The sequence below is a fragment of the Pteropus vampyrus genome, unplaced genomic scaffold, assembly GCF_000151845.1.
Source record: "Pteropus vampyrus isolate Shadow unplaced genomic scaffold, Pvam_2.0 Scaffold518, whole genome shotgun sequence".
Lineage (NCBI taxonomy): Eukaryota > Metazoa > Chordata > Mammalia > Chiroptera > Pteropodidae > Pteropus > Pteropus vampyrus.
The window spans coordinates 1,555,111-1,575,478 of NW_011889299.1; the positions used below are offsets into that span (position 1 = coordinate 1,555,111).

General features: G+C 47.4%; 1 protein-coding gene across 5 annotated transcripts in view; it reads left to right on the forward strand.

The window, feature by feature from the left end:
- The window catches only part of IQSEC2 (IQ motif and Sec7 domain 2), a 76,405-nt gene that overhangs the window by 15,477 nt on the left and 40,560 nt on the right, over nt 1-20,368 (forward strand). For 2 of the 5 annotated variants that reach the window (XM_011383440.2, XM_011383441.2), the window contains exon 2: nt 9,080-9,109. In XM_011383440.2, coding sequence (XP_011381742.1) covers nt 9,080-9,109 — 30 coding nt within the window. Of the gene's footprint in view, nt 1-9,079; nt 9,110-19,777; nt 19,929-20,368 lie in introns of those variants that run through there. The other 3 variants (XM_023525040.1, XM_011383442.2, XM_023525039.1) reach the window with 3 other exon arrangements.

The window sequence follows — 20,368 nt, forward strand, 5'->3', positions numbered from 1 at the left end:
AGCCTCACAACACCTCTCTGAAGTTGGAATTATTAAGCCTATTTTATAGTTGGGGAAATTGAAATTCAGAGAGGGGAATAGACTCATCCATGGTCGCACAGCAAATAAATGGATTTGCACCCAGATCTGTCGAACACTCAAGGCTAGGCCCTTCTGCAAACCCTGAGGCCTAGGAGGGACCTATGGACTTGCCTGCCTCTATATTCGTGGGGGCCCAGACAAGGTACCAGTCGAGGCCCTTGGCCCTCCTCTCTTCTCTTTCCACCTGTGGCTTATATGCAACCTTGAGATGTATATGGAAACCCCAGCCCGCATGCAAGCTCCATCTATTTCCCCTTTGTCGCCCTTTGGCCTAGAAGATGGACCTGGATAATAAGACCACACAGTTCCTGCAAGTAAGCTCAAGAACTATAGGCAGGGAGTTCTGAGGTCTTGGGTTCCTGGAGTGCAGTCTGGAAGAGAGAGGGCCAAAGATCCTGGTGGGCATATTCCCTGAGCCCAGCAGACTCTTTACCTCATGGAAAGGGCCTGTAAACGTTGGGCCCAGTGTAGGGGCCTCTTTTTCCCAACACAGCCTATGACATTGCGATTTGTAATAGGCTGGGCTCCATGAGCTTCCTCCTTTGGCTTCCTTGGCTAGGTCCTGCTTTGCAGTGAGGGCGGGCACTGTTTCATGGGCCTGGGCCTTCAGGGTCTCCAGCCAGTGAAGAACGGAGCCTTCCTATCAAGTGCCGCTGGATGTACACACAGACCTTTAGGTTCCCTTCGTAGCATTTCGTTCCTAGTACTCTTGGGCGCTTATCATCCTTTCTTAGGAGCTTTTAAAAACTTATACATTTAATGCATCCTTCCATTAAAATTTTAGAAAAACTTGGAAAAGTGAGGAGAAAAACATTACCCATCGTTATAGCACACAAAGGCAGCCACTCTGGACATTTAGTGTATTTCCCTCATTCTATATATTCTTTTCATATAGTCGAAGTGATATAGCACATACAATTTTTCTTTCTTTCTTTCTTTCTTTCTTTCTTTCTTTCTTTCTTTCTTTCTTTCTTTCTTTCTTTCTTTCTTTCTTTTTCTTGTTTTGAGTATTTTCTCATGTCACTGCATATTCTTCATAAGCATCATTTTTAATGGTAAAGATGTACCACAATGTACTTAACCATCCTCTGAATGTAGGGTGTAGGAGCTGGGCCCATTTTTTCACTGGTTTAACTCATGCTGCAGTGGCATCCTCGCATATACAGCTTTTAGGGAACTTACAACTTTTAGGGAACTGGTCTCGTACAGGAACAATTGTATTCAGCTTATTTCCCTTTCTAGATGGTCCTTCTGGCTGGTCTGATTCATTCTTATAGTCATTCATTCCTTCACCACATATTTACTCTGTACTCTGTGGACCAGACCCTAGGAACTGGGGATATAGACATGACTAAGACACAGCCCCAGACCACCAGGAGCTCCCAGTCTGCAGGGAAAGTCAGGCGTGGAAATGGACACTATCAGAACAGTTTGATGAGGGCTTGATAGAGGCAAGAAGAGGATCCTGTGGGAGAACAGAGGAAAGGTTCCTCATCCAGCCTAGGGACATTAAGACAAGCTTCCTGGAGAAGGTCTTGCCTAAATGAGTCATGGAGGATGAATAGGAGTTAGCTGGAATAAGAAGGGGAACTTCCTGTTAAACACAACAAATTGAATAAACTTATTTATCTCTGTTGCTTCCCCAAATCCCACTGAAATATGAGCAAAGAAATAAAAAAGGTAGAAAAGCTTAAGGTTAGGGATGCTGATCGGAAGTCAGCTACTCCATCCAGAGAGCCCATAAATGCTCAGGATTCAGCGGTGCTGTGAACCACAGAAGGCAGGATGAGGTGTGGAACTAAAAACAGGGAGAATACTGAAAGTCTGTTAACAGACCCTCTTGGCCCCTCTCTAGCCACATCCAGTCAGAGACTACCCCAACTTTGCTCCTGCCAGTCCCATCTCTGCAGATGGAGGTTGATTCTTTGCAGAAATTGAAGTGAAGAGGCTCTGGGCTTGGGGAGACCAGGCATAATGGAGGATGGGGTAAAACAGGGCTGCAAGCAAAGGGATCTGCATCCTAAAATAGTGAGACCCCAACTTCCTTCCATTCCCCCGCTTCCAGAACACCAAAGTCAGCACCATATGAGAGAGCAAAGGATTCTCGTCTGGGGAAACTGAAAGGCCCCAGAAAAAGGCCTCCAAAAGATGACATTTGGGAGTCCTCCAACAAAAGAACAGGCTTGTAGCTCAGTAACTACAAGTGAAGCCCACCACCTGACGAGCAGCATCTATACACAGAGCTTCCCATCAGCTTGTTAGTGTTATGGGAACAGATCTCTGAGGGTCACCAGCCAAGAACCCTTAAAATAGGTATATTTCATTTTATGTAAATTAAGCCTCAGTAAAACTGACATTTAAACCCAAGCCTTAGGTAGCCAGAGATGATCAGAAAATACAAGGCTATTTGACGAAGACCATCAGCCTGCAAGAATGACCAAAAAAGCAAGCAAGCAAACAAACATGAGAAACGAACTTGGAAGGAACAGAGGTAATGAAGGGAGAAGAAACCTGGGAGATTAAAGATAGTGAGAGCCAAAATAAAGATTTCAGCAAAAGGATTAGAAAATAAAAGGTGAGGAAATGTTCTAGGAAGCAGGATAACAAGACAAAGAGACGGGCAACAAAAGATGAGAATTAGAGGATCAGTGGAGGAACTCCAACATCCAACAATAGGAGTTTCAGAAACAGAGAATGGAGGAAACAGCAGGAAGGAAATGATCAAAGACATAATACAGGAACATGTCCCAGAAGCAAAGGAATGAAAATCCCACTGAGTAACTAGCAAAATAAATGATAAAAAGACCTATACCAAGATATGCCCCTGTGAAATACCAGGGAGACAGGGAAGGTTCTAAAAGCTTCCAGAGAAAAACCACGTCATATACAAAAGACCAAGAAAAAAAGAATGACATTGCAAACAAATGCTGGAGAGGATGCGGAGAGAAGAGAACCCTCATACACTGCTGGTGGGACTGCAAATTGGTACAGCCACTATGGAAAATAGTATGCAGGTTCCTCAGAAAACTAAGAATTGATCTACCATATGGTCCAGCAATCCCTCTACTGCGTATTTACCCCAAAGACTTAAAAAATCATATCCATAAAGATATTTGCACACCGATGATCATAGCAGCATTATTCACAGCGACCAGGACATAGAAGCAACCCAAGTGTCCTACAATAGATGATTCGCTAAAGAGGCTGTGGTACACATATACAATGGAATATTACTCAGCCATAAGAAGAGATGAAATACAGCCATTTGCGACAACATGGATGGACCTCGAGATAATCATGCTAAGCGAAATAAGCCAGACAGAAAAAGTTGAAAATCGCATGATATCACTTATACGTGGGATATAAACCTAAAAGCAACAAATGAACAGTACAAACAAACAAAGACTCATGGACATGAACTATAGACTAGCGGTTACCAGAGGGTAAGGGGTGGGGGAGGAGGGGAGAAGTAAATGGGGTAAAGGAGGTCAAATATAGGGGGGTAAGGGGACGGTGAAGCAGGTAAAGGGGATCAAATATATGGTAGCTGAAGGAAACTGGACTTTGGGTGGTAAACACACAATAGAATATACAGATGTTAAATTATAATGTACACCTGAAAATTATATAATCGTATTAACCAATGTTACCCCAATAAACAATTTTAAAAAACCCCAAAGGCTTTGTTACCAGGCCTTTTGAGCCACACTTCTCTCGCTCAGGCCACTTCCACTTCTGGAAGTGTAACTTTCCCTTCTAAAAAAACTTTTCTTTTCTACTGTAAAAAAGTAAAAATAAAAATAAAGAATGACATTGCACTTCTCAACAGCAACACTGGACGCTAGGAGACAATGGAGCATTTTTTCTCAAAATTCCAAGGGGATGTAGTTTTCAACCTAGACGTCTATACTCAGTTGACGTCAGTCGAGGGTGAGGGCAAATAAAGACATTCTCAGACATGTAAGATCTAAAGATTTTATATCCCATGCCTCCTTTCTCAGGAAGCATTGGAAAAAGTGCTCCAGCAAAATGCAAACATAAGCCAGAAAAAAAGGCCAGGGAACCTAGGAAACAGGAAAGCCAACACAGAATCCTAGGGTGATGGGGAAGGGAGAAGATTTTAGGGCAACCTTGTGCAGGCCTAGAGATCAACCAGTCTGGATTGCAGCAGGGACGGATGTCTTGAAGGAAAAAAAAAAATCTGACAGATTACCCGATATGTCAAAACGTTGAGAGGAAAATTGCACTTGTGACAGAGTTGAAAGAGAAGTGATCATATATAGGAAGAACACTAAGCAAGGAAAATAATAATAATGATAATAATAATAATAATAATCAACACCAGGAGGAGGGGAAGTTACATGGAAAAGGAAATGTAATTATAGCATATGATATGATTTATCCGCTGTTAATATCAATCAAGGCAGTCATGTAATATAAACCACTAATATCGAGTTAACCAAAATTTTCTGATATGACTATAGTGGTAGAGTGAGAGAAACAGACATGTGCACCTGCTTGAGAACTGGGGACTGGAGGTGGAAGTGTATGCAAGAGACCTGTGTCCTCTCCCTGCACAGTAGGAATTCCATACAGAATACATAAAAATTTAAAAAATCCAAATAGAAGTATGTGTGCGTTCTTTAAAATAAGGAGGTAATCCCCCAAAAAGCAGTTAAAATACTTGAAAACAGTTTGTCTCTGAGAGTGAAGTTGGGAGTTTCAGAGAGGTAGAGTGAGGAATTTATGTTTTGTTATAATCCTTCTAGTACGTTATGACTTAAAAATCTATATACATGTATTACTTTAGTAAAAAAAAATAACATTTAAAAAAGACACACAAAAGTTTCAAACACAGATTAGCCAACATGAGCATATACTTTAGAAATATGAACAAGAAGACAGAAAAAAATAAGTTGACAAAGAGACTGTTATAGTTGTTAAGATGCTTTTATAATTTGACTTTTTAAACTGTTTCGCCTATCACTTTAATAAAATTTAAAATAATTTAAAAACCATAAAGAAGGGCAAGAGTGTTCCAGGTAGCAAATACCAGATGTGCTAAAAAAGCAGATGGAAGGGCGGGGCGAGATTTAGAGCTTTGCAGAGCTTTGCAGGAAGGTTGGTGGGCAAATTACTGATTGATGGAAGCAGGAGAACCACATCAGTTTTTTTGCACTTTAGAGAGGTTCCTTTGTCAAGCAGTGTGAGAAGAGAGTTGTCCATTGAAAAGACTTGCAGTTAGACAAAATAATGTTTGGGAGTAGAGGTGCCTGGCTGCCCCAGGACTGGTTCTCAGCTTTTGGAGAGACCTCTTTTTCCTTGGGACACTTCTGGAAGGAGTCCTGTTCACAGTTGCCCTTCAAGTCTCCTTTAAAAAAAAATTACCTTCCTTGGTGTCCAATCTCCTGTCTGTTGGACATCTGATTTTTTAGATATGTTATTCAAATCCTAGCTTGAGGACCAGTCTGGTTTTTTTCAGGTAGCTTTGCGTATCTCGTTTCTGATGCATTTTATGTTTGTTTTATTAGTTTAGCTCTCAGGGGACAACTTTGTTTATCTAATTCCTGGTTCTTGGTGAGAGGTACATTATAGTTTGCCCAGGTACTCTTCATAGATTGCTTGGAGGATCAAAACCAGAGGCAAGGGATCTAGTCAGGAAGTGAAGGCAGAAACCCTATTATGGCTACTCAAGGGCCTACGTTCTTTTCAATTATTCTACCCTGTTGTCCCCATAAGTCCCCAAAGGGTTCGAGAACTTTCCATATTTTGCTATTTATTCTCCCCATCAGCCAGATTGTTCCTTTTATCTGGAAGCAGCAATGTCAAAATCCTTGGTCAGGTTACATGCCTGAGTTTTTGGTTCAGAAAATATGGTCACTATACTCATAGGCTTCAATAGGTTACTGTTTAGTGAACATTACTCCTGAGGATGGGAATTGGCAGAACTTAGCCTTTGAGAAGTCTGGGGTCCTAAGTGGCCTTTGTTAGGAGAAGAGGGGCAGGGGGACTAGCAGAAGAAATCCATCTCCTTTCCTGATATGGATTGATAAAGGGAGGCCTGCTACCCTGGGTCTTTGCTTCTTCACATAGACAGCTGAACCCAGTTGATAAAAGAGAGAACTTTGGGATTCTGAAGAAACTAAATGTTTTAGGGACTGAAGATTGTTTGGAACTCAACTAACACAGCGCCATTGTTTTATAGATGAGGAACCAAGGTCCAGAGAGTGGTGACTTGTCCAAGTCTATGCGGCCAGTTAGGGAATGAGCCATAATAGAACACAGCATTCTTTCTACCAGTCTGTGCTGCCCTCAAAAGAATGGCGGCCCAGCTTCCTGGAGTAGGAGGTGGATTGGCCACTGGGCAGGGCATTAGCCCAGAAGAGATATAGGATAGCACAGCATTAATGATAACTGTTATCTATACATAATTAAGAATATACTAAATGCACAAGGAGCTACAAACCCTTGCAGCTCCTGTGGAGGTGGTTGCACAGCCACATTGAAGGTCATATGATCCTATATACCCTCAAACTAGTAAGAATCAGTCCACAATGAGGAAGACTACCTAATTCACTCTGCATTATGGCTCAGAGTTCTTTTGCTCCCCTTAGCTGCCATCTCGAGGACTGAACATCATCTAGAAATGCTCTTGGAGCAGAGGTACATATCTGGTAACCTTTTAGAAAAAAGGGCCCTGGAGAGGAAGGGTCTGTCTTGACAATGGAGAACCAGGATAAGGAAAGTCGCCTTAACTGTGCTCAAGTATCCAGCACTAAGCTACTGGTACAGTGGAGCCTGGTGGTAAGAACACGAGCTTTGGGGTTCACACCAAGCTTCCCTTTCTTGTGTGATATGGGGCAAATTATTTTAACTTCTCTCGAGTCTTAGTTTGTTTCATCATCTTAAAATTGGATGGGTAATTCCCACTCTGCAGGATCAAAGGAGATAATGTACAAAAACGAGCCTCACACCTTGTCCGGTACGTAGTAGGTGCTTAGTGATTGTTCACATGACGATGGAGATGAGTATATATGTCGCTCTAAAGAGCCTGCATTATGTTCATCTCTGTCTCCTCTGCAGTCAGTTATGGTTCGGGGCAGTGCGGGGGAGCAGGTAAAGAGAAAGAAAAAGAAGATGACAGGGGTTGAGGAAGGCACTTCCCGTACTCTTAAACTGGTCCTCCTTCCTGCCTTTCCCCACCCCTAACACACCAGCTCCAGTTTAGAGCGACATATATACTCATCCCCACTCACCATCTCCATGAGCTCCTTGAAGGTTTGTATTCCTGGGCTGGGGCCTGGTATACAGTAGACTGCATAAATGTATGCTTGGGTTTGGGGGTGGGGTGTGGTGGCAAGGAGACCAGCCTACCTGGAGTAGAGGGTTAATGTTAGGGAGAGATGCTTAGGGGCTTGGCTTTTGTTCTGTCAGTAGACAGGGAGTCATCGAAGTTAGGCCCCTCTGACGTGGTACCTGCGAAAAACTGGGCCAGGCCTCAGAACCAATCTTGTTGCTGTAGAGTCAGATGGAAAGTTTTAATAAATGTGAAAAGGTACTCTGTGGCACTGGTCCTCCATCCCTTTGGGAGGCTGTGAAGGCTAAAAGTTGGAACCACTGTCGTTGTCTGAGCATGCACCATGTGCCAGGCACTATGCTAGGCTGAAGCTCACAGCCCCCCGACAATGAGAGGGATTCTCACCATCCTGCCCCCATTTTACAAGTGAAAAAGCTGAGTCTGGACAGAGTGGAATGCATTCCCTGGGATTATGTGGCTAGTAGTAGAACTGGAAGTACTGTATTCGCCCACTGTCGGAGTTCCAGCACTGTGATGCTTGCCTGCCCACCTCGCTGATGGGTGCCCCATTCAATCTTGCAACAAATACTCTCTTCTGCGGTCCATCCCCCTTCCTGTGTGTCCCTCTTTCATTTTGCACTCTGCATGGATGACGCTCTCTTCACTTAAGGTTGCATCATGGTTCTTTCACCTGAAGACAGAGCCTGCAATGTGTTCATCTCTGTCCCCTCTGCAGTCAGTTATGGTTGAGGATGGTGAGGGGCAGGCAGGTATAGAAGGAGAAAGAAGACGACAAGGGATGAGGAGGGCACTTCCCACACTCTTACACTTCTTTCAAGTTTCCTGGTCCTTCTTCCTGCCTTTCCCCACTCCCAACACACACCAGTTCCTGTCATTCCTAACTCCCCTGTGTGTGTGTACTTATTGGGAAGGAGCAGTGGAAGGGTGTGGTACAGATTTCACTGTTCCCTTGGTTCCCTCAAAGCTGTCCCCTACTCCATTCTCTTTTGTCGCCTTTCCTTTGCCTCTGAGGGGGCCTCACAATGAAGAAGGCAGATCAGTGTAGTAGAAAGGAACTCAGCAGCTGACTCACTCACCCTCTCTGCCTCATTCTCTTCATCTGGAAAATAAGCAGGTTGGACCAGGCAATTGGCAAAACCTTTTCTATGTTGTTAATAATACCTGGCATTTGTCTGCTGGGTTCCAAAGGGATTAATCATCCCAACAGCCCCGTGAGAATTGGCCCCATGTTACGAGTGGGGAGACTGAGGCTCAGATTCCGAGAGGGGAAGTGACTTACCCAGGTCCCAGAGCAGGTAAGTGGCAGAGCCTATGTCTGAGGTTCGGTACGTGTTCAAAGCTCAGGCATTGCCCCTGCCCACAGCTGAAGGCTGCCTCTCAGCCACTTCAAGGAAGGTCTCACTCCTCACCGTGACCACCAGGCCCACATGGTTTGTTTCTGGCACCTCTTCGATTTCACCTTCAACCACTCTTCTCTTTCATTCCACCCCAGCCACACTGTCCTCTTCTCTGTCCCAACAACCGGCCAGGTCCTTTACCATCTTACAGCCATTGCACTGGCTCTTTGCTCTGCATGAAATACCCTACCCCTAATGTGTGTTAGGCCTCAAGGTCAGTGCATAGGGCAGAAGAAGATGAGAGAGCATATGCTAACTGTTGTTTTTTCTGTTTCCCTTTCAGATCTGATGGTGAAAATTCCAGAACAGTCAGGTCAGTACCTCCTTTCTTTAGTAGCAGTTGGGAGATAGGGCAGGGACTGGGATAGAGGCCTCTGGTTTGTTACTTCAGGATCCATTGGCAGGGGTGGGGGCCATCTCCAGGGGTTTGTCCCATTGGTGTTAGGGATGGTTATAGAGTGGGGTGGGAGGGCTGGGGTGAATGTGGCAGGTGTGGGGAGGGGGTTGAAACTGTTCTTCAGTCTTTCTGACCCTAGCTGACTTGGGTGCTGGGATGAACCCCAGAGGGGCTCATGGGAGCTGCCCAGATGGGAAAGCCGACGTGCGGACAGGTCAGTTCTGGCCCTGGAACCTTCTCCACCTTCTCCCAGGAGAAGAGGGCATAATAGACATGGGGCTTCCCTGGTCTGGCTTTTGTGCTCCACCCTGAACTGCGCTAGCCCTGAGTATTGGAATTTGGATGGACTTTTGATGTGACACTTTCTACATATTAGAAATATACATTATGGTGACAAGTGCACTTATTTTTTGTGTGCTTGGTAAAAAAAAAGGTTTGTAAGCTTCAGTAAGTTTTCAGGGTGTGATCAATCTGCCACTTGAGGAGGTGGGAGTAAAACTGGATTAGAGACAGGGGCTATCTGTGCATTTCCCATGCCTATAGCCATCAGAAGCTTAGTGAAGACATAAGTGTCAAGTATAGGGACTACATGAAAATGATGGGGGTCTCAGAATAGGGCCCATCAGTCTTAGCATCCAGGCCGGGGGTTCATGGAGTAAGCCTCTGAGATGAGATGGGCCCAGGCAACAGAGGCATGGGATGAGTGCACTCAGCCCCCAGCCAGAGCTGCGATTAGCATATACAGCACTTTTATGAAGAGTAGAATCCACCGAGTGGATCAGTTGGAAGAATGTTCCTATTCCACTGGGCTACTGTGGCTGCTCACCAGGGTTCCCGGCTCAGTGAGCAGAGCACAGGTTGGATTCAGCCCCCATTCACGCCCTCTTGGCTGTGAACTCTTGTGCAAGGCACAGCTTGCTCAACCATATGCAGCAGCCCAGGTCCTGGCATCCAGGCAGTGGGTATGAGATGGGGCAGAGGAGCTCAGCATACAGACAGAGGTGCATAATGAGACACACCTTGCCCTAGCATCCCAGGCAGGGGGTATGGAGCGAGCACAGTGATGCCCAGGCCCAAGGTATAGGCCATGGGATGGGGGCACACTTGGGCCAGCAGGAAATCAAGGGGAATGTGATGGCTGCAGTCAGGTCCAGTGTATATGACAAGACAAAATTAGTACCAATATGCATCCAAGGAGTATGGCATGGGCATAGCCTGTCCTAGCATTTAGGAAGGCACTAGTTTAGCAAAGGACATGGAACCCACTGTCCCACTGTGGGTTTAGAGAAAGGCAATTTGGGCCGACTCCCAACACAGGCACCCAGGCATCCCTGTCCATATGCCTGCTACTTGTCGAGGGACCCATTAAAGTCTCTCTAGCTCTGAGCTCTTCCCAGCAGGGGAGTTCCTGGGACCTGCAGCTCAGGGTATTTAGTAATTATCATAATCATAAGTCATTTGATGATATAAGTTGGGACTTTACAACTTATTGAAGTTGTCAGTGACTTTCTTTTGTTTGATCCTCCCAGTGACACTGTATGCGGAACCTGGGCTGGCCTTATCATCATTGTTTTACAGTTGAGGAAACTGAGGCTTGGCCTGGTTATGGGCTTTCCCACAGCCGCACACTTAATATTTGGCCGAGCCAAGATTCAAACACGGATCTGCCTGGCACTAAGCCCAGAGCCCTGCCCACACTGATAATAATAATCATCTTCATCCTCATCCTAATATTTTTAATAATAGCAGGTATCATTTGCTCCTCACATACTAAGAACTCTGAACACGATTTTAATGCTCACAACAACCCTATTAGACATGGATTGGGATCCCTGACTAACAGATGAGGAATACAAGGTTCCCAAGAGGGTTAGTGCCTTGCCCAAGGAAAGAAGAGCAATGGGGCCAGGTGGCATCACTCTGACTCATACCCTTGGCTGTCTGGTTCCAAAGCCAGTGTTTGTGGTTCTAAGACGTGCTTCTCAACATCCGTCCTGGGTTCATAGTCAAGGAGGCTACAGGGGCCTTGAGGACACAGCAATTGGAGAAGCAAGGGTCAAACTTGGGCTGTGGAAGGGAACTAAAACATAGCGCTTGTGAGGCAAACTCTTGCAAACATGGCAGGAAGACTCTTTAACTGGGAAGCAGAGCCAGATGGGACTGTCTGAGAATGCTCTCAGGATCCACATGTAAATTCTTGAGCTCACTTCAGTTAAGGGTCAGGGAAGGCTTCTTAGAGAAGGCAGCATCTGAGCTGGGCTGTGGAGGACTGATACGCAAACTCTGCATATGGAAGACATCATTGGAAGTGGAACCAGCATGCCTAGGAAGTGAGGGTAGGGTTCGAGATGGGGGCAGTCAGCTGGGCTAAAACAGATCTCGGCAGGAAAGGCACAAAGATGAGCACACTGGTGAGGGCTGGGTCACAGACACCTTCTGTCATCAGTGAGGAGCTGGGGAAGTTGGGAAGAGAGGCTGGCCTCTGCAGCATAGCAAGGGCAGCAAAGGGCTCCATTTATAGCTAGGTCGCTTTCTAGGTATGTGACTTTGGATAAACCTGTTCGTCCCTTGGAGCCCCAGTGTCCTCTAATAAACTTTGTGTGTGTGTGTGTGAATTGGAAAGGTTAGGAGGGTAGGAGAAACAGCAAGGAGAGGGGCTAGGCCTTGGCTGTGTTGGAAGCGGAACAGCAAGAAGTGAGCAGAACTGGTGGACTGAACCAGTAGCCCCCACCCATGGCAAGACCCAGGCCTTAAGGCTTCCAAGTGCGTGGTGCTAGAGGAAGTATGGAGTCTAATTAGAACTGAACAGCTGGTGTTGTGAGAGGGCTGTGGGCAGAGGAAGGTGCCTGGACTTCCTATAAGTATGTGAAAAGTCATCAAACCTACAGGTACCTTAAGCCAGGGTCCAGAGAGGGACTGGCAATGGCTCAAGGTCATGAAGCTAGCTAGCCTTTAGCAGAGCCTGCTTTCTACCTGTGTGCTCTTTGTGGAGCCACTTAACTTCTCTAATTCTTTTTAGTTTCCTCATTAGTAAAATGGAGACAATAATTCTGACATCTGTGGGTTGGTGAGAGAATTTACAGTAAAGTAATACTCAGCACAAAGTAGTGGCTCAACACATTGGAGTGCCCTCTACTGTCTCTTAACCCAATCCAGTGTCATATACTGGATAGTCAAGCTTGAAAAATGTGGAGAAGAGTAGAACTTGAAAACAGAGGGGCAGGAAGGACCAATGCCTCTGTCACCAGAAGTGGAGGGAGCCCAGGCCTATAGAGTCAGACTAGAAAGGGGGTGGGGGGGTAGAGGGGCAGGGCACCAGGCTAGGGTTGCGAGGCATGCAGGGATGAGAACTGGAGGAGGTGGCCTGTTGCTAGAGAAGGAGGGAGGGAGTGGGGAGCCGCTGATACTCAGCTGAGCCGGAGATGTCCCCATGGCAACAGGAGCTGCTGCAATCTAGGGAGGAGAAGTAGGAGGAGCCGCCACTGCTGGCTCTGCTCCCAGAGGAGGCCTCCCACTCTGGGCCTCAGTGCCTCCATCTGTCCAACAGGAGTTTGGATTAGATAATCTTTAAGATTCTTGTTTTCACCTGGTAATCTGGGGTGGCTGAGACCTCATAGACTTTCCGTGGTTCCCCCAACCATATGTCCAAGACACCACGAATCCCCAGAGCCTCCCTAGCTGCATCCTACTCTTCCCTCCCAAGCTGCCTCCTGTTTCTTGCAGCTTGATTGCCCGCCCCATATACCTCTCTGTTCCCACCACTTCCTTTGCCTGGAACCTTGTTACTTATTGCTCGCTCAGTGCTCTCTGGCTCTAGGGAGCCCAACTCCAGTCCTACCCACTCTGTGAAGTCTTCCCTGCCTGCTTCCTCCCTCATGGGCTTCTTTGGCTCCAAAGCTCTGAGCTCCTCCTCAGGAATCACTATTGCAATCTATCAAATCACTTCTAAGAGCTGGGCTCCACACAGGACACTTGACAGGCTTAAATCTTTACAGTAAATCTGTGGTGTCATATTGTGAATCCCCATCTTATATAAGAGACAGTTCTCTGAGAGCTTACATGACTCGTCTGCAGTCCCCTGGGTACAATGTGGTAGAGCCAGGCCTGGAACTTGGCTCTGTGTAAGTGCTGCCCCAGGTCGGAGGTGGGTTTTGGCAGCAGCAGTTGCTGGGTGCTGTGCCAGGCACTTTCCTATATTCTCTCGTTTAATCCTCACAATAATCCTATAGGGTATATATTCTTGTCATTTTATACATGAGGAAACTGAGGCTCAGAGAGCTAAAATAATTCTCCCTGTGGCAGAACTAGGACAGGAATCCAGACCCTCAGAGTTGCAGAATCCAAGCTGTGCTGTGCCAGGGTTAACACAGTCATATTCCAGAAGCGCACACAGAGCATTCCCTATGTACCAGGCTTGTGTTGGGTGGTCCTTTAGAGGGGGGATGGAAGTGGGGTACAGACACAGATGAGCCAGTTCTGGCAAGCTCAAATGGGAGTGTGCTGCCAAGGAGAAGCCAGTTGTAAGGACGAGTCTGGAGGGGGTGGAGCTGGAATCTGACAGTGGGACAGAGGAGGAGGGAGGCGGGGGCAGTTTGGTAATTTTCCCAAAGGAGGTACCTTTCCAGGAAGCTCAAGATGGACAAGAGGGGTGAGAGAGTCCTCCCTCTCCATCCTGTTTGTGTTTCCTTGCCCCCACCTGGCCCAGCCCCAGGAAGCGGGTGACCCCTAAGCTGGCTCTGTGCCTGGTTGGCACCAAAATAAACTTGCCTTCTCTCTCTTCCCCTCCCCTCGCCTCTGTCCCCTCTGTCCTGGCTTTAATTAGCAGCCCTGGGGATGAGTCACTTGGCAGCTGGGAAGGGAGGCAGCGCAGCACCCAGTCAAGCCTCCACTCCTGGCCCAAGCCTTGTGGGCAGCGCCACTGTGTTCATGCATGTGAATGTGCTCCTGAGGGCCGGCCAGCCATGTCCATGCGGGTGTGAAGAGCCCAGGGGCAGCACTGCATGCTGGCATGTGTCTGTGCATGTCATGGTGTCCACATAGGAGCATATCTGGTTGTTGCTGCCTTTGTTTCTCTGTGCCACTGAATGTCAGTGTGTGTGCGTGTGTGGCTGTATTGTATGTCTGTGGTAGCAAGTGTCAGGAAATGAGAGAGCATTTGAGTGAACAAACACAAACGCTTTATAATTGCATTCACCCCTCCCTACATAAGTGCTCTTTATGGTTTTTTTTTTTTGCTTATGCAAGCCCTGCACTTATATCCCCAATTTTCCCTTGTCTTAGTCTGGGTACATTTTGTTGCAGGGAACAGAAACCCACTCAAACTCACTCAAGAATAAAGGGTGGGGGCAACTATTGTGAGGCTACATCTCACAGAATCTAAGAACAGTAAATGAAGTATAGCCAGGCCTCACACCAACTGGAAGTGAGACCGAGAAATCAAGGACCAAGTGACGAAGATTGCTCGCTCTTGTTCGCGTTCTCTCTCTCTCTCTCTCTCTCTCTCTCTCTCTCTCTCTCTCTCTCTCTCCTCTATCCCTCTTTCTCTGCATCTCTGGGGTCCTTGTTTCAGCTCTCACCTCTCATAGCTTGCCTGGTCCCTGTCATCTCTTTGTCACTGATTCCTCTCTCTGGACCAGCTTCCTCTGCTTCATGCAGCCTGATGTGGCCGCCAACCTGGAAGATACATGACCTTCCAGCTTTAGGGTCCATCTCCATATGACTGCAGCATTCCTGTCCGGCCTATGGTAACACAAGGCGGCAAGGGGCTATAGATGGGAGTTGATTCTCTTTGAAGTGGGTGAGGGTAGAGAGGTCCCCATTCGCAGAGCCCCTTTCGTTTATGTCTCATTTAAGTTTTATATAAAGACCCGTATGTGAATGTAGTCTGTCAGCGGCAAGACCAGGGAGGAAAATGGTGAGCTATGGAAAATATTTACACATGCGGAGGGTGTTGTTCTGCCTTGGCCCAGCCCTTGGAACAGCAGAGAACATAGGTGGTGGTTTGATCAGCTCCCATGTGTCAGGTATGCCATGAGTGAACTTAGAACAGTCACGGTATGAAGAACACCTGTCAGGGTGGGTTTCCTGGAAATAATTTATTATTTCTAAAAACAGAAATAATAATAAATAATAAAAAAATACTTGATACTTGGTCTTCTACGATGACCACAGTTTTTATGTGTCCACAGTGAGGTCAGAGCCTAAGGAGCAGTCTGCTCAGAGACCCTCAATTGTAAGATTGCTCATTCTTCAAGGTTTTTTTGGTTCCTACTCTAATGCAAATTGACTTTGCTCACTATGCTTTCATATTTCATGCTCTTGCATCAAAACGCCCTGTTTTATCTAAAAATTTCCCCTTATAAAGGCCAAACCAGCTTTTAAGTGCACAGTGAATATTACTAGTGCTCCTGGTGTGTGGTAATTTTCATAGCCTCAGAACAACTGGCATAATGCTTCTCATGGTACAGCTGCTACCAAATTCTTGGTTGCTTCAGGAATTTGTACATTTTATTAGTGCAGTGACTGAATTTATAGTTATCTGCAGTGTATAATTACAAGCACACATTATCAATATTATCAGCTTGACGCTTGAGCTTACTTTTCCATTAATACAAACCCTGCGGTTTTTACATTAATTACAGAGGGAATTAATGACCCCTTAGACAATTTTTCACCTATGAGTAAAGAGTTTGGAACCAGCCGTGGCCTTGATGACTGTTCTCCAGATGCAGGGGCAATGCCCAGGGCTCTGACCTTGGCCCTGGCTTCGAATCCTTTGGCTGAGACGAGAGGCTGCCCACCACCTCCTTGGGGACCTCTCGTTTCTGGTCAGGGACTTAGCAGATGTTAAGATGATAGTTTTCTTAATATTGTCAAAGTCATCTTCCACATGTAAATGGGAAACCTGAGTGGGAAAGATCATCCCAGGTTCAGGGCAGAGTCTCCTTCAATTCCTCCCCTCCCCTTTTTTCACTATTCCAAATATTAATAATTGCTTTGATTCCAAAAATGTCTGTTATGTACTAGGTAATATTAGCGAGCACTTGATACACATTATCTTTAATCTATCTGGCCGCCCTGCCAAGTAGGGGTGATCATATCCACTTTACCAATGGGGAACGAACCTAGAGAGATAAAGTGACTTGTCGGAGGTCATCCATCCATCCATTTATTCATTCATTCACTCACTCAAAATGATTGATTGAGTACCTACATGTGCCAGGCACTAATGTGCTAAATTAAATGCGGTTGATAACAATGATGAGTAATAACAGAGTCCTGCTCTGAAGAAACTCACAGTCTGGTAGGGAAACAGGTGAGGAAACAATTACAGATAATTACACGGGAAGTGTAGGGTGCTGTGGGAGCACCCTGGAAGTATATCCAGCCCAGCCTGAGAGTTAGGGAGGTTTCTGCAAGCTGACATGTAAGCTGAGAATCGAAGTATGAGTCGAAGTTAGCCAGGCAAGGGGTGGGGGTGGGGTGAAGTGAAGTGAAGTGGAGAGTACTGCAGGCAGAGCAAAAAATGTATGCCAGGGCTGTGGGAGGGGTGTTTGGTACCTGCATTTGTGGAGAACGAAAGCCATGTGAGCAGTAGGATGATGCTGTCATGACAGATGGTCTGGAAAGAGGGTAAATTGGGAGGCTGGATCGGGGACCCTGGTCAATTAGGTCCAAAGCTGTGGAGCTGCAGGACCCAGGAGCAGAGTTTCTATGTTTCCAGGCTCCAGAGATGGTCCCATTTGTGTTTCAGGCCCTGGGGCCCAGCCTGGGTCAGCCCGGCTGGCGTCAGGCCGGGATTCCAGTGGCCACAGTGCCCTCTAGTGTCCACCAGCACATCTTACAGCCTCCGCCTCAGTGTGGATTGTCTCCTACCAACACTTACTGACCTGTGTGACTAGGTGTCTTGTGCTGGGTGCTGGGGACACTGGAATGAATAAGACATGGCTCCTTTCCCACAGAGCTCCTGGCCCAGAAGAGGCAACAGACAGTGCTGAAAGAAGCAGAAGGTGGGAAGGACACAGGGCAGGGGAGGGGTCAGGGCAGATTCCCAGAGGGTACAACCTCTGAGCTGACTTGTGAAGAACAAGGGGGAGCTATAGAGATGGGGACATGGCCGTGGGGTAGGGTGGTGGTGGGGCAGGGCCTTTTGAGCAGAGAGACAGCACAGGCAAAGATAAGTGTGGACAGCAGAGCACAAAGAATTACAAGCACTTCTGTCTGGGTAGGATGAAGATGGGGGAGAGGCCGAGACTCACTGGAGGTGGGGATTAGGGGCCAGTTCACAGAAGGTTCTGGGATGCCTATCACTAGCTCAGAGTAGGCACTTAGTGAATGGACTCATATAAGGACCTTCCCTTTTCTTTTGGGATCACAGACCCATCTAAGGATCTGATGAAATCTGTGCTCTCCCCAGAAACATGCTGTTACTCATTAATATTTGTCCTAGAACTTCATTGCCTTCAGAGACGCCCCCCCCCCCCACCGCCCATGCCTATGAATGAACCATGGGCTGTCAAATTGTTCTTAGTATAAATACTAAAGCTTTATTGCAGCCTCCAAGGCTCTACAGGCTCAGACCCCTGCCTACATCTCCAGTCTCACCTCTCTCCCCCTTGCTTTTTCCACTCAGCCCCTTTGGCCTCTTTGCAGTTCCTGAAAATACCACCTCAGGTCCTTTGCAACAAAGAAGTCGTTTCCTCTGCCTGGAACATTCTCCCCAGCTACCTCTACTTTTTGCCCAACTTAATTCCATTAGTTGTTGAATGTCTGTTTCCTCACCCTTAATCACTGCTGTATCCAGATCCCGGCCCAATGCCTGGTCTGCAGGATCTGTTGAATAAGTGAATGAAGAGCTTGCCAGTGCCCTGTGGCTGGGTCAAGCTCCTCACCTGTAAATACTTCTTCCCTTCAGCCACTGGTTAGTCATCACATGAGTCTACCCAACATACTCAGATATCTCTGAATTCTAAGAGCGGCCCAGATTAAGAGACATTTTCCTGGAAATCTTCCCATCCCTGAAATGAACAGCCTTCCCATGGGTCTGCCCTGCCTCCCTGGGAGAAGATTCAGACTCTCTCAGTCTTGAGCTGAGACAATTCATCATATGTACATTCATCTCACTCAATCCTCAGAAGAACCCACGAGGTAGGGATTGCCACTCATCTCTTAGAGACGAATAAACCGAACCTAAGAGAGGTCACCAGCTGAAAAGCGGTTGAGATGGAATTTGTACTTGGCTCTACCAGGCACCAAATTGTAGGCTCTTTGCCTCGCCAGAGAGAGGAAGGGGCTTGTCCAAGGTCACAGAGCATCAGCCTTAGGGCCAGGACTAGAATTTCTGTTTCTCAACTCCTGCCAGGCCAAGAGGAAGCTTTTGGCCAGAGGTACAGCTCTTAGTGCAATAACTGCAAATGGGCACCCGGTTCAGCTGCAGCAGGAACTAGGAGAGTTTCTGGAGAGAGAGAAGAGCAGAAGCTGAGGCCAGAGCCCTGAGGACCAGGGGGCTTTAGGCGTGGGAAGAGAGAGAGGAGGCCACGAAGGGCCCACAGATGCCAACTTTGTGGTGGTCCGGAGGCCCTCTCTCTCTCAGCAGCTTTGGCTTTCTTGGGAGGAACCAGCTGCCCCGGCAGGGAGGCAGGAAGGCTGGCCTGTTGCCTGTCAGCTCCTATTCCTTCTAGATCACTGGCCCCCTGGCCCCTCCCAGGGTTGCCTTCTGCTCAGAACAGCCAGGGGCCTGGGCTCTGGGGCCATGAAAGGACAGGAACACTCTGAGCTGGATCTCGAAATCCTTCAGGAGCCCCACATCCTTCAAATACTCCACATTCTGTCCTTTTGCCAGCCCCACCCATATGGAGGAGAGATTACTGTAGTAGATAGGTGGAGAGTCAGGGCACCTGGATTCTAGTCTGACTGACTGTATGAACTTCAGTAAGACTCTTCCCCTCTCCAGGCCTCAGTTTCCCCATTCATAAAATCAGGTGGGGCAATTTCCTTAGAAGAACAGCCTCTTGATTGTGAATGGCATTTCTTCTGATTTTGCTCTTCTCTTCAGGCCAGTCTAGAAAACAACTCAGAAGAAAGTGAGAACTTATTGCGGTGCTCAAGAATGTTGGCCAGGGCCTCATCTTGATTTCCCAAAATGGGTGATTTGAATCCTAGAACAACAAGCAAATGGTCTCTTTAGCTGTGCTGAAGATGAGGATGTTTGCAGAAAGCTTCTATAGGAAGATTTCTGTGTTCACAAGGCAGGATATATATGGGTGGAGGGGACACATTCCAGATTCAGGAATGGCCAAACCAGGTCCTTATCTTGAGGTTCCACCACTACTTGCTATATTACCTGTGCCTACTTACTTAACATCTCTCCATCTCAATTTTCTCTTCAGTAGAATAGGGCTAGTGACACATACTTGACAGGGTGCTGGGGAGGTTCCCGTTGAGGTGTACTTAAGGAGTCCAGCCTGGGGTTTGGCTCAGAGGAGTCACCGTGAGCTCTCAAAGCTGCTTCCTCTTACCAGCAGTTCCCAGCCCTCCTGGGGGATCAGGGGAAGGAGCAGTTTCCAATTGCAGTCTGGCCTACAGCCCAGCTGGCCTGGCCACGCCTCCTTGGTTCCTCCTTCTAGGGAAGGGCTGGGGAGGAGGGGTTGGTGACACGGTGGAGGCACCGCCCGGGCCAGGGGGCCTGCCCTCTGGACAGGTCCAGACCCATGGAGACCCCCGGGAGGAGTAACAGGTAGGAACCTGGGCCCCCTCCTCAAACCCTGCAGCCTGACCTCCTCCCTTCTTGTCCAGGCCTGGACCCGATCCCCGGGCTGCTGATTCAGCAGCCTCCTGGCTTCCTGGTTCCTGGCTCCCCTCTTGGACTCTTGGAGGCTTGGGGGAGGGAACCAGCTCAAGTGGGCGAGCCTATGGGCATCCGGGTGTCCAACAGTGTAAGGGCCCTGGAGCCCTGAGGAGCGCAGTCCATGGCCTGGGAGGGGTGTGATTGGTGGCTGCCTTGGCATGCTAGTCTGACCTGGCACTGCGGAGCTCCCTGTAGCTGCTGAGATTTTCTGATACCAACATTCCAGCGGCCTTGGGGTCTCTGAGTCTCAGGTCTAATGACATAATGAGTCAAGGACTTGGGCTGGTGACGGACAAATAGATGGCACTTGAGAAACAGTCGTTCTGATG